The following is a 16,424-nucleotide window of genomic DNA, read 5'->3' as shown; positions in this document are numbered from 1 at the left end:
GGGATAGTTGAGGCTCTGGGCAGGGGTAGATGGGCCTGGTTTACAAGGGATAGTTGAGGCTCAGGGCAGGGGTAGATGGGGCCTGGTATACAAGGGATAGTTGAGGCTCTGGGCAGGGGTAGAGGGGCCTGGTATACAAGGGATAGTTGAGGCTCTGGGCAGGGGTAGAGGCGCCTGGTTTACAAGGGATAGTTGAGGCTCTGGGCAGGAAAAGTCAGGTGTAGGCAACTGGGATCAAATCAATCCCAGAGGGTAAAAGACAGGTGACCTAGGTTTAAAGTTGAGAGGGCAAAGATTCAATAGGAACCTGAGAGGTCGTTTTCTCACACAGAGTGGGATGTATGGAACGGGCTTCCACAGAAGGTATTTAAGAAGGAACTGCAGATGCTGGAACTGATGGGAAGGGTTTTGGCCCGAAACGTTGCCTATTTCCTTCGCTCCATAGATGCTGCTGCACCCGCTGAGTTTCTCCAGCGTTTTTGTCTACCTTCCACAGAAGATAGTTGAGGCCGGGTCTATCACATTTAAGAGACATTTAGATAGGTACATGGTCAGGACAGGTTTAGAGGGATATGGGCCAAACACAGACAGCTGGGACACTTACGAGGGATATGAGGCGGGAAAATAGGGGACAATAGGTGTAGGAGTTGGCCATAAGGCCCTTCAGGCCAGCACCGCCATTCAATGGCTGATCATCCATAACAACATGGGATAGTTTGGGCAGGTCAGGTAAAGGGGAATCCTAGAGATTTTACAAGTATATTAAGCGTACTAGAGTAGGTGGGAAATGAATAGGTCCAGTTCCGGATCAACGTATAGGCTACATGTGGAGCCACAGGAGATGAGAATGTTGAATATTTCTTGTTTGTACACACCTTGGAGACGGTTGTGTGGGACTCGGGAATTCAGGGAAAAGAATAGTAATGTCAATAGACAATTAATGTCCACCTCACAAAAAAGGAGTTGCTAGTAGCTTGGAAGTGTTTAATGGTGGATAAATCTCCAGGCTGACCAAGCGTATTCAAAATACATTTGGAGATATATAGATAGGGCAAGTTTAGAAGCAAATGTGGACCCCAGAATGTCAACTTGGTCGGCAGGGACAAGATGGGTTGAAGGGCCTGTTTCTGTGTTGCCTAGCTCATTGACTTTGACTAAAGGACATTGTGATTAGATTAGATTAGTTTATTGTCATATACACCACGGAACAATAAAAATCCCTTGTTTATATAGAGTAAAGCTGACAGAGTAATTGTATCATAAACTAATAATAAATGCAACAGCAAGTGCCAATGAGCAGAAGGATGCAATATCATCGTGCAATATTGATGTACGATGATTGTGTAAAATAATGAGGATACGCTGTGAGGAGGAGTCCTTGGGATGTAAGATGTGTCTGGTTCAGGAGTTGGATTGCATTGGGGAAAAGCTGTTCCTAACTGAAAGGCCAGTGTGGATAGAGTGGATGTGGAGAGGATGTTTCTACTAGTGGGAGAGTCTAGGACCAGAGGGCACAGCCTCAGAATTAAAGGATTTCCTTTTGGAAGGAGATGAGGAGGAATTTATTTAGCTAGAGGGTGGTGAATCTGTGGAATTCTTTGCCACAGACGGCTGTGGAGGCCACGAGTCAGTGGGTATTTTTAAGGCAGAGATAGATAGATTCTTGATTAGTGCAGGTGTCAGAGGTGTAGATAGGGTAGACAATCAGAACCTTTCCCCAGGGTGGAAGTGGCCAACACTAGAGGGCTCAGCTATAAGGTGAGAGGGGGGGGAAGTTGAATGGAGATGTGCGGGGAGAGTGTTTTACACAGAAGGCGGTGGGTGCCTGACATTCGCTGCCAGGGGTGGTGGTGGAGGCAGATACGATCGTGGTGTTTGAGGCTTTTAAATAGGCACATGGACATGTAGGTAACAGAGGGATATGGATCACATGCAGGTAGAGGAGATCATTGCTTAGCACGGACATTGTGGGCTGAAGGGCCTGTTCCTGTGCTGTACCGTTCTGTGTTCTGTTACAATTGGCCTGTTTGATGTGATGTGGGCACAGGACCATCAAAGTAGGAACAGGGCAGGCCATTCAGCCCCTTGAGCCATGCTATAGGATCACAACTGTTGCAACAGTCCCATGCCCACTGTCAAACATTCCTCAACTCTCCCATGCCCACTCTCATGCAGCAGTAATGCAGAAATGCTGCTGTCTTAGCACTAGTAGAGTGATACAGCACGGAAACAGGCCCTTTGGCCCAACTTGCCCCCACCGACCAACATGCCCCAGCTACACTAGTCACAGTGATACAGCACGGAAACAGGCCCTTTGGCCCAACTTGCCCCCACCGCCCAACATGCCCCAGCTACACTAGTCACAGAGTGATACAGCACGGAAACAGGCCCTTTGGCCCAACTTGCCCCCACCGACCAACATGCCCCAGCTACACCAGTCCCACCTGCCCGCATTTGGCCCATATCCCTCTAAACCTGGCCTATCCATGTACCTGTCTAACTGTTTCTTAAACGATGCGATAGTCCCAGCCTCAACTACCTCCTCCGGCAGCTCGTTCCATACACCCACCACCCTCTGTGTGAAAAAGTTACCCCTCGGGTTCATATTAAATCTTTTCCCCTTCACCTGAAACGTATGTCCTTCTGTTCTGGATTCCCCTACTCTGGACAAGAGACTCTGTGTGTCTACACAATCTATTCCTCTCGATTGCAGCATCACAAAGTAAAGCTCACTCATGCTGCAGTAATGGACAGTGTAATGTCCAGTGTAATGTCCAGTGTAAACACCAGTGTAATGACCAGTGTAATATCCAGTGTAATGTCCAGTGTAATGACCAGTGTAATATCCAGTGTAATGTCCAGTGTAATGACCAGTGTAACACCAGTGTAGCGCCAGTGTAATGCCCAGTGTGAACACCAGTGTAATGACCAGTGTAAACACCAGTGTAATGACCAGTGTAATGACCAGTGTGAACACCAGTGTGATGTCCAGTGTAATGTCCAGTGTAAACGCCAGTGTAAACGCCAGTGTAAACACCCAGTGTAAACCCCAGTGTAAACACCAGTGTAATGTCCAGTGTAATGTCCAGTGTGACACCAGTGTAATGCCCAGTGTAAGCACCAGTGTAATGCCCAGTGTAACACCAGTGTAATGTCCAGTGTAACACCCAGTGTAATGCCCAGTGTAAGCACCAGTGTAATGCCCAGTGTAACACCAGTGTAAACACCAGTGTAAACACCCAGTGTAAACCCCAGTGTAAACACCAGTGTAATGTCCAGTGTAATGACCAGTGTAATGTCCAGTGTAACGCCCAGTGTAATGCCCAGTGTAACCACCAGTGTGACACCAGTGTAACGCCAGTGTAACACCCAGTGTAAACACCAGTGTGACACCAGTGTAACGCCAGTGTAACACCCAGTGTAAACACCAGTGTAAACCCCAGTGTAATGCCCAGTGTAACACCCAGTGTAAACCCCAGTGTAAACACCAGTGTAATGTCCAGTGTAAACACCAGTGTGTAATGTCCAGTGTAACACCCAGTGTAATGCCCAGTGTAAGCACCAGTGTAATGCCCAGTGTAACACCAGTGTAATGTCCAGTGTAACACCCAGTGTAACACCCAGTGTAAACACCAGTGTGACACCAGTGTAACGCCAGTGTAACACCCAGTGTAAACACCAGTGTAAACACCAGTGTAATGCCCAGTGTAACACCCAGTGTAATGCCCAGTGTAAGCACCAGTGTAATGCCCAGTGTAACACCCAGTGTAAACACCAAGGCCAGTGTCCCAGTTCCGTTGACACATTTATCACAGGCCATTCCATCCAATAATCACAGTGGGCCACGTAACAAAGATTTCTCAGCCAATTTAATAAGGTTCTCAATCACAAAAGTAATAAAGCCGTAGTGTAGTGCGTTCCCAACCACAAATCTAATAAACCTGTCCGTGTTATCTAATAATTCTGAGCTCCCTGCATGTAATTCAATGGCTCCCATTTAATATCAGCTGCCGTCTTAAGTAGTTTAATAACAGCACCATGAATATTGATCTCCTTGTTTAGAAGGCAGGAGGAGTTCTGACAAGACCATGCCAAGACATTCACCCCTTAGAGACAACTTGTAGATGGAGTTTTATTTGGTTTCAGGTTTAGAGATACAGCGTGGAGATGCTCTTTGGCCCACCGGGTCCACACTGACCATCGATCACCCTGTACACACACTAGCTCTATGTTAGCCCACTCCCTACATACTAGGGGCAATTTACACAAGCCAATTAACCTACAAGCCTGTGTAGGAAGAACTTCAGATGTTGGTTTAAACTGAAAATAGACCCTTCTTCAGAAGAAAAGCCTCGACCCAAAACGTCACCTATCCATGTTCTCCACAGATGTTGCCTGACCCGCTGAGATACTCCAGCACTCTGTGAAACGTCACCTATCCACATTCTCCACAGATGCTGCCTGACCCGCTGAGTTACTCCAGCACTCTGTGAAACGTCACCTATCCACGTTCTCCACAGATGCTGCCCGACCCGCTGAGTTACTCCAGCACTCTGTGAAACGTCACCTATCTATGTTCTCCACAGATGCTGCCTGACCCGCTGAGTTACTCCAGCACTCTGTGAAACGTCACCTATCCATGTTCCCCACAGGTGCTGCCTGACCCGCTGAGTTACTCCAGCACTCTGTGAAACGTCACCTATCCACGTTCTCCACAGATGCTGCCTGACCCGCTGAGTTACTCCAGCACTCTGTGAAACGTCACCCATCCATGTTCTCCACAGATGCTGCATACCTGACCCGCTGAGTTACTCCAGCACTCTGTGAAACGTCACCTATCCATGTTCCCCACAGATGCTGCCCGACCCGCTGAGTTACTCCAGCATCTTGTGTCTATCTTCGGTTTAAATCAGCATCTGCAGTTCCTTCCTACACATGTACCTGTCTAAGTGTCTTTTTAAATGTGGTTTTAGTCCTGGCCTCCTCTGGCAGCTCGTTCCACACACCCACCAGCCTCTGTGTGAAAATGTTGCCCCTCAGGTTCCTATTCAATCTTTCCACTCTGACTTTAAACCTATGTCCACTGGTTCTTGATTCCCCAACTCTGGGTAAAAGACTAGGGAGAATTCTCTTTTGGGGAAACTAGGTCGATGTTGGGACAAAGTCCATAGTTAGAGCTAGAGGTGTAAGGCAGACAATAGAGGAGTCACAAATTGTGAAGCTAGAGGAAGGAATAGAGGATGAGGGGGAGAGGGGAAGAGAGAAACAAGCCTTAGTTGAAAGGCAGAGTGGAATCGATGGGCTGAATGGCCTAATTGTGCTCATGGGTGCAGTTCCAGCTGGGACACTGGGGTTGTTAGAGGTTGCAAATGTTGGAGAGTTTAGTGTTCAAACCGTGGAGGTTATATCTGGTCAGGCAATGATGCTGTGGTCAGCTGTGGTCAGCTCTGTTTGGAGGAAATGGACAATGTTTAATGGATTGTTCATAGCTGGAACATCTGAGCACAGCTGCATCCCTCGTAGTAGATCGGTGATGTGATGTACAAGTTGTAACAAAGCACAGAGTGCTGGAGTAACTCAGCGGGTCAGGCAGCATCTGTGGAGAACATGGATAGGTGACGTTTCACAGAGTGCTGGAGTAACTCAGCGGGTCAGGCAGCATCTGTGGAGAACATGGATAGGTGACGTTTCACAGAGTGCTGGAGTAACTCAGCGGGTCAGGCAGCATCTGTGGAGAACATGGATAGGTGACGTTTCACAGAGTGCTGGAGTAACTCAGCAGGTCAGGCAGCATCTGTGGAGAACATGGATAGGTGACGTTTTGGGTCAGCATTCTTCCAATGTTTCTAAGTGAAGTAGCAGGGACTGGATGTGAACCAGACCAGCGATGGAACTGTCCAGTGCAGCCTCTTCCATGCTCTCAACTCAGAGATTTATCACTGAGGAGAACTAACTAAATTATAGATGAGAAGGAGAGTTGGCACTTCGATCACACCAGGGCCCCGGGCTGTTTTTACAGCAGGGAATACAGTGTGACATTAATGTTATTATCTGATCTCCACACTGGCTGTGGACTGTGACAAGGATAATTACCTTTGGCTTGCTATTGTTAAATTCTACAGGAAAAGTACTAGGTCAGGTTAGTACCCAAGCACAGCCCCATAAATCTGACAATTAGTCTCTGACTATGGTCCCACCACACCCCTCTGGCCACGGGAGGGGAAGGATTACAGTTGACCAGTCCCTTCCTCTGGCTTCATTGCTGCAATGACCAGCGTGGAGCCCAGGACTAATCTGAATTTGGAATTCATTGCCGCAGACGGTTGTGGAGGCCAAGTCATTCTTAAAGTGGAGATTGACAGGGTCTTGATTAGTACGGGTGGGTGTCGGGGAGAAGGCAGGAGAATGGGGTTAGGAGGGAGAGATAGATCAGCCATGATTGAATGGCGGGGTAGACTTGATGGGCCGAATGGCCAAATCCTGCCCCTAACTTGGGTTCTTGGTTTCTTGGTCCTCCAAAATATTCCAACTGGAATTTAAACTGGAGGTGGTGGAGGGAGGGCTTAAGCCAGAAAGGGTTATTGGGAAGAAAGAGCTACTTTAAATGTAGTTGCGTCTGGTTGGGTAACTATAGTTGGGTGGAGATTATTCCATGCTTTAATTGTGTGTGCGGGGGAAGAACAAATTGCTGAACACATCCGTCTTTGTAGCTGGGATCACAAATTGGATCTAATGCCCTCGTCTGCTCCTAATTGGTTTGGGTTTGGTGTAGGTCTTGTAATCTATGTCGAGCTGACCATTTAACATTTTGTAAAAACATTAAGGTCAAACGGTGAGCTTCACGTGTGTGTGTCTTGGAGAGGGTTCCACCCCGACCAGAGAATTCAGAAGTTTGGTGACACTCGCTTCTCTCTCATAGGTGTTAGTAACAAATCGAGCTGCCTGTCTTTGGACACGTTCGATGGAAGACATGTTTGTATTTGTGTCTGGGTCCCATGCTGCAACTGCCTAGTCCAAATGAGGTCTAACGAGGGTGAAGTATAGCTTCTCCTTGTCAGAAGTTGGACAATGATGAAAGTTGTGCCTCAGGAGGTTTAGGACACCTGTTGCTTTCACCGTTGCATGATGAGTCTGACCATTCCAACGCAGATCATTCTGCAATTTGATGCCAAGATACTTGAACTGTGTTCATCACTACTAGCTGTAGAGGAGGGGGTGGAACAGATTGGTGTAGGCATGTGGTTCAGGAGGAAGGTTGGGTTTATAGGGAGGATGTCAACCTCAGGGCTGGTTGTATGAAGTAGAGCAGCGAGCAGTTGGCCATTGGGCTACACTGGCTGCTCATTCACAGGGTCACTGGTGCATAACCAACCTTTCAACTTTCAGTTGCTGCCCCTCCAATAGTAAACTTTATCACCATGTAGTGAACCTCATCAACAAACAAAGATGGCTGATATTTCAAAACGGGGGCATTTTTTGGGGGATAATCCACAGGTCCTGTGCTCATTCCTTGTTAAAGTGTTGCTGCTTGAAGCTCTGGTCAGTGGTATGTCCTCATGGATACAGGAAGCAGGGACACTGGCCATTTGGGCCCATCCTGTCCACTCTCTCCATCAGCTCCCATCCTCTCACTCAAACACCGCTCCTCTCCACACCGCCCTCCACAAGCACAGACCCAGCCTTCCCTGTAGAGTAAAGGAATGTTGTGTCAGGCTGGTGGGACGGCTTTAGGGCCGAATGGCCTGCTCCTGTTCCTTGTATTTTTCCACAAAGTCCTGTCCCTTAAGAAACGACATTCCCAGTCGGAGACCATTATTTATCTTCTAATTCCCTCCGATTCCCAACCTCATGGCCCAGCACCGTCCCCACACCCACCACACCCAGCACACCCACACCCACCACACCCACTACACCCACCACACCCAGCATTGTCCCCCCATACACCACACCCACCACACCCACCACACCTACACCCAGCATTGTCCCCACACCCACCACACCCACACCCATCCCTCTGTCCTTGCACCCACACCCACCCACACACCCAGCATTGTCCCCACACCCACCACACCCAGCATTGTCCCCTACATCCCCCACACACACCACCCCCCCCACCCCCACCTCCACTACACCCACACCCAGCATTGTCCCCACCCCCCACACCCAGCATTGTCCCCACACACCCACCACCCCCCACACCCTACACCCATCCCTCTGTCCTTGCACCCCACCCAGCATTGTCCCCACACCCACTACACCCAGCATTGTCCCCACACCCACCACACCCACCACACCTACGCCCATCCCTCTGATCCTTGCTCCACCCACCCCATCTTGTTGTCCCCATCACCTACTAAAGTCCATTCCTCACCCATCTCTCTCTGTCCCCACACACAATCCGCCAAGTTGCTGCCCTGTGTAACCCACCTGCCAGGATAGCCACTCCACCATTGGTATATGCCATCCTGCCAGGTTTAGATCAGCTAGGTAAACCCCATTCCTCTGATTCCCAATTCCAGGTACTAATCCTGGTCATTGATAGCCACCTGCTAGGTATACCCCTCCTGCCAGGTATACCCCTCCAGGTATGCCAGGTATAGCCCACCTGCCAGGTATACACATACATCCCCATGCAATACCATGTCCATGATGGTTCCTAACAGGGGAGAGACTGGACACAGTGTACACAGTTGCTTTGTACCAAGTACCATGTCATGGACACTGATTTAACCAATCGGGAACATCAGACAGACAATGCATGCCCGGTCCAAGATGAAAACGCGTTAAAACGTTCATAAGTTTCCATCCCACAGATTCACCACCCTCTGACTAAAGAAATTCCTCCTCATCTCCTTCCTAAAGGAATGTCCTTTAATTCTGTGGCTGTGCCCTCTGGTCCTAGACTCTCCCACTAGTGGAAACATCCACTTTATCCTGACCTTGCTCAAATCCCACTCTGAATTGTCAGATTTTGACCCTTGAGATGGTACACACTTTTTAATTTCTTACCATCGATAACAATACATTCTCCAAACACATACAATAAAACAATATTCTATTTAATCCTTTATTTGTGATACATACTGAAGCTCCCACTGCATGTTCAATCAGAGATTCCTGGTGCCAGAATCACAGAGAACACCTACAGCCCAAAGACAAATGATTCATCCCTTGTCACCCCCTCCCACACATCACCAGCATCGACCCCCTGGTGTGTGAGCTGCCTCCATATCTCCACACCCTTCTCCTGACATTCCACAGGGAGTTAGCGAGGTTGCTCTGACCCTGTATCTGGTCTCACCCTCTAAACCTGGAAACACCGTCTAAACCTCAGGTGAATTAAGCCTTTCATCAAGGTGAGGCACGCCCCCCTCATACAGCCCACACCTGCCCCAATACAGCCCACACCTGCCCCAATACAGCCCGCACCTGCCCTCACCTGCCCACACCTGCCCCAACACACCTGCCCTCACCTGCCCACACCTGCCCCAATACAGCCCTCACCTGCCCACACCTGCCCAATACAGCCCTCATCACCTGCCCACACCTGCCCCAATACAGCCCGCACCTGCCCTCACCCGCCCACCACCTGCCCTCACCTGCCCACACCTGCCCCAATACAGCCCTCACCTGCCCACACCTGCCCCAATACAGCCCGCACCTGCCCACATACAGCCCGCACCTGCCCACATACAGCCCACACCTGCCCCTGCCCTCATACAGCCCTCACCTGCCCTCATACAGCCCGCACCTGCCCACATACAGCCCTCACCTGCCCCAATACAGCCCGCACCTGCCCTCATACAGCCCACACCTGCCCTCATACAGCCCGCACCTGCCCGCACCTGCCCTCATACAGCCCACACCTGCCCTCACCTGCCGCACCTGCCCACCCCGACCTCCTTCCTGCCGTGGGCACAGGGCCACTGTGCCAAGGATTGGTGGGTGGATAGGATTGGGCACAGTTCAGGTGGATTGGACTTTAGAATCTGACATTGAAGATTAAAGGTGGTGTGTGATGCTCCACCTCCTCTATACTGACTGTCAATATGTGTGCTCTGAAATTAATTTTCGTCCTTTTTTTGCTGGTTGGAAGGTATTTAAAAAATAATTCTGAACACAAAGTTAGCCGGGGTGAGGTGATTTAGCCGTGGGCCTTGGTACATGTGGGCAGAGGGGTCCCTGTGTGTGTGTGTGGGGGTGTGTATGTGGGGGTGTGTGTGGGGCTGTGTGTGGGTGTGTGTGTGGGGCTGTGTGTGTGGGGCTGTGTGTGTGGGGGTGTGTGTGGGGGTGTAAGGTCAGCAACAGGGTACCTGCAGTATTAGGTATGAGTGGAGTGCCTTGCATGTGTGATTTTGACCCCAACTTTCTCCACAAGCTCAGAGACCAGTCCACACTCAACACCGTGATCTCATTCAACTGTGAATTCTCCCACTAATCCAGTCTCCCGACATCCCCATCGACCTCCCCTAGACTCTAACTCACACCTATACACTGGGGGGAGGGATTTACATCCAGCTTGACGTCTTTGGGATGTGGGAGGCAACTGGAGTAAACCCACTCTGTCACAGGGAGAACCTGCAAACTCCACACAGACAGCACCTGAGGTTGCAGGAGGAGTGGGGACGCCACGATCTGGCCAGGGGTGGGGGGGACATGGACAGGAACAGAGATGAACACAAAGTACTGTAGTCACTCAGAGGGCCAGGTAGCACCTCTGGAGAAAAAGGATGGGTGATGTTTCGGGTCAGGACCTCCCGACCCGCTCCAGAGATGCTGCATGACTCGCTGAGTTACTCCAGCACTTCCTATCCATGTACCTGCCCAGGTGTCTCACCCCTTCCCCAGACAGCTTGCTCCAGTAAACCCTGTGTGCAAATGGTGGCACTCAGGTCCCCTCTCACCTTAAACATGTGCCCTCTAATTCTGGAATTAACTGCCCTGGGAAATAGATTATGATCGAGGGATAGTCATCACGGCTTTGTTTCATCTATCAAACATGATGGAAGGTGTTATCTACACGGACATTGGTAAAGCATCACACAAGGTCCCTCAAGATGGGCTACATGGGATCCATGGTCACTTGTTAGTTTGGATTCAGAACTGGTTCACCCATAATCAACAGAGGGTTGAGGTGGCAGCAATTTAACCTGGAACTAGTGGAGTTCCGTTGTTTGTGATCAATATATTTATATAAATGACAGACGTAAATATAGATATAACATCTAAATACAGTTGTGGAGGATAAATATAGAATATAAATATAGTGCATTAGAATTGCTGCAGACAGTGAAGAAAGCTGTCAAAGAAGACCGCAGGATATAGATAGTTATAGATATGGGCAGAGAAATGACAGATGGAATTGAATCCAAACAAATGTGATGGGTTGGATATAAGGGAAAGTAGAAATGGACAGGCCTCCAACAGCCTGATGTAGAGATATCTTGGGGTCCAAGTTCATAGCTCCCTGAAAGTGGCAACACAAGTAGATAGAATGGGAAAGATGGCATCCAGTTTGTTGCCTTCATCGGTCAAGGCATTGAATAAAAGTCACGTCATGTCGCAGGTATTATTTGGAGAATTGTGTGCAGTTACAGGAAGAATGTGGAGGCTTTGGAGAGGGGGCAGACGAGGTTTACCAGATCACTGCCTGGATTAGAGGATCTCAGCTACAGGGAGAGGTTGGGGGGACTTGGATTATTCTCTCCGGAACGACAGAGATACTTGATAGAAGTATATAAAATTATGAGAGGCACAGATAGGGTCGACCCAGGGTGGATATATCAAATATTAGAGAGCATAGTTATATTAAGGATAAGGGGGAAATCTTTTAGGACCGAGATGAGAAAAACATTTTTCACACAGAGAGTGGTGAATCTGTGGAATTCTCTGCCACAGAAGGTAGTCGAGGCCACAGTTCATTGGCTATATTTAAGAGGGAGTTAGATGTGGTCCTTGTGGCTAAAGGGATCAGGGGGTATTGAGAGAAGGCAGGTACAGGATACTGAGTTGGATGATCAGCCATGATCATATTGAATGGCGGTGCAGGCTCGAAGGGCCGAATGGCCTCTACTCCTGCACCTATTGTCTATGTTTCTATATGGATGATGAAGGATAATCTCAAGAGATTTTATCAGCACATAAAGGGAAAAAGTGGTTACCAGAGAGAGAATCAGTGGTTAACTGTGTGTGGAGCCACAGCAGATTGGTAAAGTCCTCAATGAGTATTTCTCCTCTGCGTTTACAGTGGAGATAGACATGATGTCAGAGGAACTTGGGGCAGTCGATGGAAGTGTCTTGAGAGCAGTCAGTGTTATGGTTAAAGGGGTGCTGAATGTCCTAACACATATGTCCAAACATAGTGTAGATGGGACATGTTGGTCAGGGGGGGCAGGTTCGGCCGATGGGGGCCAAACATGGGCAGGTGGGATTAGTGTAGATGGGACATGTTGGTCAGCGAGGGGCAGGTTCGGCCGATGTGGGCCAAACATGGGCAGGTGGGATTAGTGTAGATGGGACATGTTGGTCAGTGGGGGCCAAACATGGGCAGGTGGGACTAGTATAGATGGGACATTGTTGACCAGATACATGGATAGGACAGATTGGGAGGGATATGGAGGGATATTAGGGATAGATGGGACATGAGGGGTTTGGAGGGATATGGAGGGAAATTGGCCAAACATGGGCAGGTGGGATTAGTGTAGATGGGACATGTTGGTCAGGGGGGGGCATGTTCGGCCGATGGGGGCCAAACATGGGCAGGTGGGACTAGTATAGATGGTATATTGTTGAACAGATACTTGGATAGGACAGGTTTGGAGGGATATGGAGGGCAGTTTGGGCCGATGGGGGCCAAACATGGGCAGGTGGGATCAGTGTAGATGGGACATGTTGGTCAGCGGGGGACAGGTTGGGCCGATGGGGGCTGTTTCCGCGCTGTGTGACTATAGATCCTTTAGGTGAGAGGGGCAAAATTTAAAGGAAATATTCACAGAGTCACACAGCAGGTAATGAGGCCCTTCAGCCCGACCTGCCCACACCGACCAACATGCCCCGTCTACACTAATCCCACCTGCCCATGTTTGGCCCACATCCCTCTCAACCTGTTTCATCTTGAGAATGATGGTCACCATTAGAACCTGATACCACTAGCTTCTAAAAACCTCCAGATATTGCACTTGGATAAGCTTGGGAATGGAGGGATATGGGCCAGGTGCCACAGATATTGTGGATGAAGGGCCTGTTCCTGTCCCTGTGCTCGAAACCCCACATATGTTATGGACCTCTGTAAGATCCACACAGAGCACTGTTTAGTGGGGCAGTTAACTCCAGGTTCCATCTGGGGCTTCAGGGAACTCAGGCCAGTCCCAGCGAGTTCTCCAGACCCAGAGCAAACACTAAACACCACAGGGTCCCACCTTCACACCCGGCCCCCTCTCTGTGCCCCGTCCCCCAGTGTGGTTGCCCTTTAGGGGGGTTAGTTGGTGCCATGGATGAGCGGGGAGGCGAGGAGCAGCTGAGGGAGGGGACAAGAGAGACAGCGCGGGTTCAGGGAGCCCCCCGACTCAAATGTTGGGGGGGGGGGGGGAGACGTGGGGTGTGGGGGGGGGGGGTGGGAGGGGGGGGGGAGGGAGGGAGGGGAGGGAGGGGAGGGAGGGGGGGAGGGCAAGGGAAAAAAAAGGATGAAAATAAAACTGTGAAATTCTCATTTCAACATCAAACATTGTTTTTTTTTAAAGAAATGGAGAAAATTAGTTTCAGAAACTGTAGCTAAAAGAGTTGATCTTGTCCCAGGAAATTCTTATGCAACTTTTTGTAATTCTGTTTTTCTTCATGCAATATTCATGCGGCCATTTTGTTGATGTAAGTTGCCTGTATTCAGTGATTCTTTCAAAGACATGCAATAGGCGTCTGTTTGTAAGAAAGAGCGACCGAGACAAAGGGCTAAAGAGGGTTAAAGATAAAAAAAACAACGTTGTTTCTTGCTGTAGTCTTTCAAAGTAGATGTGGATCTTTAAAATAAGGGTTGTGGTGGGACTGAGGGGAGATCTGTGTTACTGTGAGGAGTGTATGTGAGTGAGTGTGTGTGAGTGTGAGTGTAAGTGTGTGTGAGTGAGTGTGTGAGTGAGTGAGTGAGTGAGTGAGTGAGTGAGTGTATGTGAGTGTGAGTGAGTGTGTGAGTGAGTGTGAGTGAAAGAGTGTGAGTGTGAGTGTGAGTGTAAGAGTGTGAGTGAGTGAGTGAGTGAGTGTATGTGAGTGAGTGTGAGTGAGTGTGAGTGTGAGTGTAAGAGTGTGAGTGAGTGAGTGTGTGTGTGAGTGTGTGAGTGAGTGAGTGAGTGTGAGTGAGTGTGAGTGTAGAAGTGTGTGAGTGAGTGAGTGTGTGTGTGAGTGAGTGAGTGAGTGTGAGTGTGAGAGTGTGAGTGAGTGAGTGAGTGAGTGAGTGAGTGTGAGTGTGTGTGAGTGAGTGAGTGTGTAAGTGAGTGTATGTGAGTCTGAGTGTGTGTGTGAGTGTGAGTGAGTGAGTGAGTGAGTGAGTGAGACTGTGTGAGGAGTGAGTGAGTGTGTGAGTGAGTGAGTGAGTGAGTGAGGACTGTGTGAGGAGTGAGTGAGGACTGAGACGCGAGTGAGTAGGAGGAGTGTGAGTGAGTGAGTGAGTGAGTGAGTGAGTGAGTGAGTGAGCGAGGACTGGGTGAGGAGTGAGTGTGAGTCAGTGAGTGAGGAGTAGAGATTGAGGAGTGCGAGTGGCGAGGACTGGGTGAGGAGTGAGTGAGTGCGGGTGGCGAGGACGGTGTGAGGAGTGAGTGAGTGAGGACTGAGAGACGAGTGAGTGAGGAGTGAGTGAGGACTGAGAGACAAGTGAGTGAGCGAGTGAGTGAGTGAGGTGAGAGTGAGGTGTGGAGTGAGGAGTGAGTGAGTGTGAGAGTGAGGAGTGAGTGAGTGTGAGAGTGAGGAGTGAGTGAGGACTGAGGAGTGAGTGAGTGTGAGAGTGAGGAGTGAGTGAGAGACGAGTGGCGAGGACTGGGTGAGGAGTGAGTGAGGAGTGAGTGAGTGAGTGAGTGAGTGAGTGAGTGTGGTGAGTGAGTGAGTGAGTGAGTGAGTGAGTCAGTAAGTGAGGGAGGGAGTGAGTGAGTGAGTGAGTGAGGAGTGAAGAGTGAGGAGTGAGAGACGAGTGGCGAGGACTGGGTGAGGAGTGAGTGAGGACTGAGAGTGAGTGAGCGAGGAGTGAGAGACGAGTGAGTGAGTGAGGAGTGAGGAGTGAGAGACGAGTGGCGAGGACTGGGTGAGGAGTGAGTGTTGTTCCTCACTTGTGTCCGTCTCTGCCCCACAGGAGGTGAGCTTATTCTGCCCATAATCACAGAGGATGCGGTGGAAGTGGCGTCTCTGGTCACCCGCTCCCCATTCGTGGCTCCGGCTCCGACCTACCGGCCGCAGTCTCCGGGTGTGCAGGCCACCCGTGAGTCTCTAAGTGTCCCGGGTCCCGATGTGGGCCCCTGCCTGTCGGGGCGGGACGATGACTGTGATGAGGTGCTGGTTGCATCGGGCTTGGGTTCTGGTGAGCTGTTTGATTCCAGTTTCCCCCCCAGTGACGATGAGGACTTTTACTCGTTAGTGACAGACCGCACGTTGCTAGGAGCGGCCCCTGGTACCGTGGCCTCTCCACCCCGCTCCCTGCCCGTCCCAGCCGGTTCTCCTCCCTCCGCCCCCATCCCCACCTCCTCCTCCCCCGACATGATCCGTAAACTCCCGGCCGGTAAACTCAACACTCGCGACCACCCGCGCCTGCCCGCCCTGCCCACCCAGCCGTCTGGTGGTCGTCAGGCACGCCGGCCCTCGGTAACCGATGGACCCCGTTTACCCACAGCCGGGCCCAGTGGCCCTGGGGCCCCTGGAGCTGTGGAAGTTATCCGTGAATCAAGCAGCACCACTGGCATGGTGGTTGGAATCGTAGCAGCCGCTGCTCTCTGCATCCTCATCCTGCTGTACGCCATGTACAAGTATCGCAACCGTGATGAAGGCTCATACCAGGTGGACCAGAGCCGGAACTACATCAGCAACTCAGCCCAGAGCAATGGGGCCCTGCTCAAAGACAAGCCTGCCTGTGCTGCTGCCTCTGCTGCTGCTGCCAGTGCCAACAAGACCAAGGGCAAGAGGAACAAGGACAAGGAATATTATGTCTGAGGGCTCTGGCTGGCCATGCAGGCGGGGACAGGGAGCCACACTCACTCACTCCACTCTCCCCCAACCCCACTCCCCAAACTACCCCCCCCCCCCTCCTCCCCCTCCCCTTCCCCAAACTCCCCCCTATCCCCACTCTCCCCACTCTCCTCTCCCCCTACCCCCCTCTCCCCACTCTCCCCACACCCCTTCTCCCCCTCTCCCCTCCCCTAAACAGCCCCCCCTCCCCAAACTTCCCACCCTCCCCC

General features: G+C 50.6%; 1 protein-coding gene across 1 annotated transcript in view; it reads left to right on the top strand.

The window, feature by feature from the left end:
• Nucleotides 1-16,224, top strand: part of LOC129694562 (neurexin-2-like) — a 229,423-nt gene extending 213,199 nt beyond the window's left edge. Inside the window, 1 exon segment of the mRNA XM_055631290.1 lies at nt 15,863-16,224. Within this exon segment, the coding sequence (XP_055487265.1) occupies nt 15,863-16,179 (317 nt within the window). The 3' untranslated portion in view covers nt 16,180-16,224.
• The last annotated feature ends 200 nt before the right edge of the window (nt 16,225-16,424 follow it).

This window comes from Leucoraja erinacea, unplaced genomic scaffold (genome assembly GCF_028641065.1).
Source record: "Leucoraja erinacea ecotype New England unplaced genomic scaffold, Leri_hhj_1 Leri_70S, whole genome shotgun sequence".
NCBI classification, from domain to species: domain Eukaryota; kingdom Metazoa; phylum Chordata; class Chondrichthyes; order Rajiformes; family Rajidae; genus Leucoraja; species Leucoraja erinaceus.
Note: the sequence above shows the minus strand (reverse complement) of the source record. Positions and strands in the feature narration are given on the sequence as shown.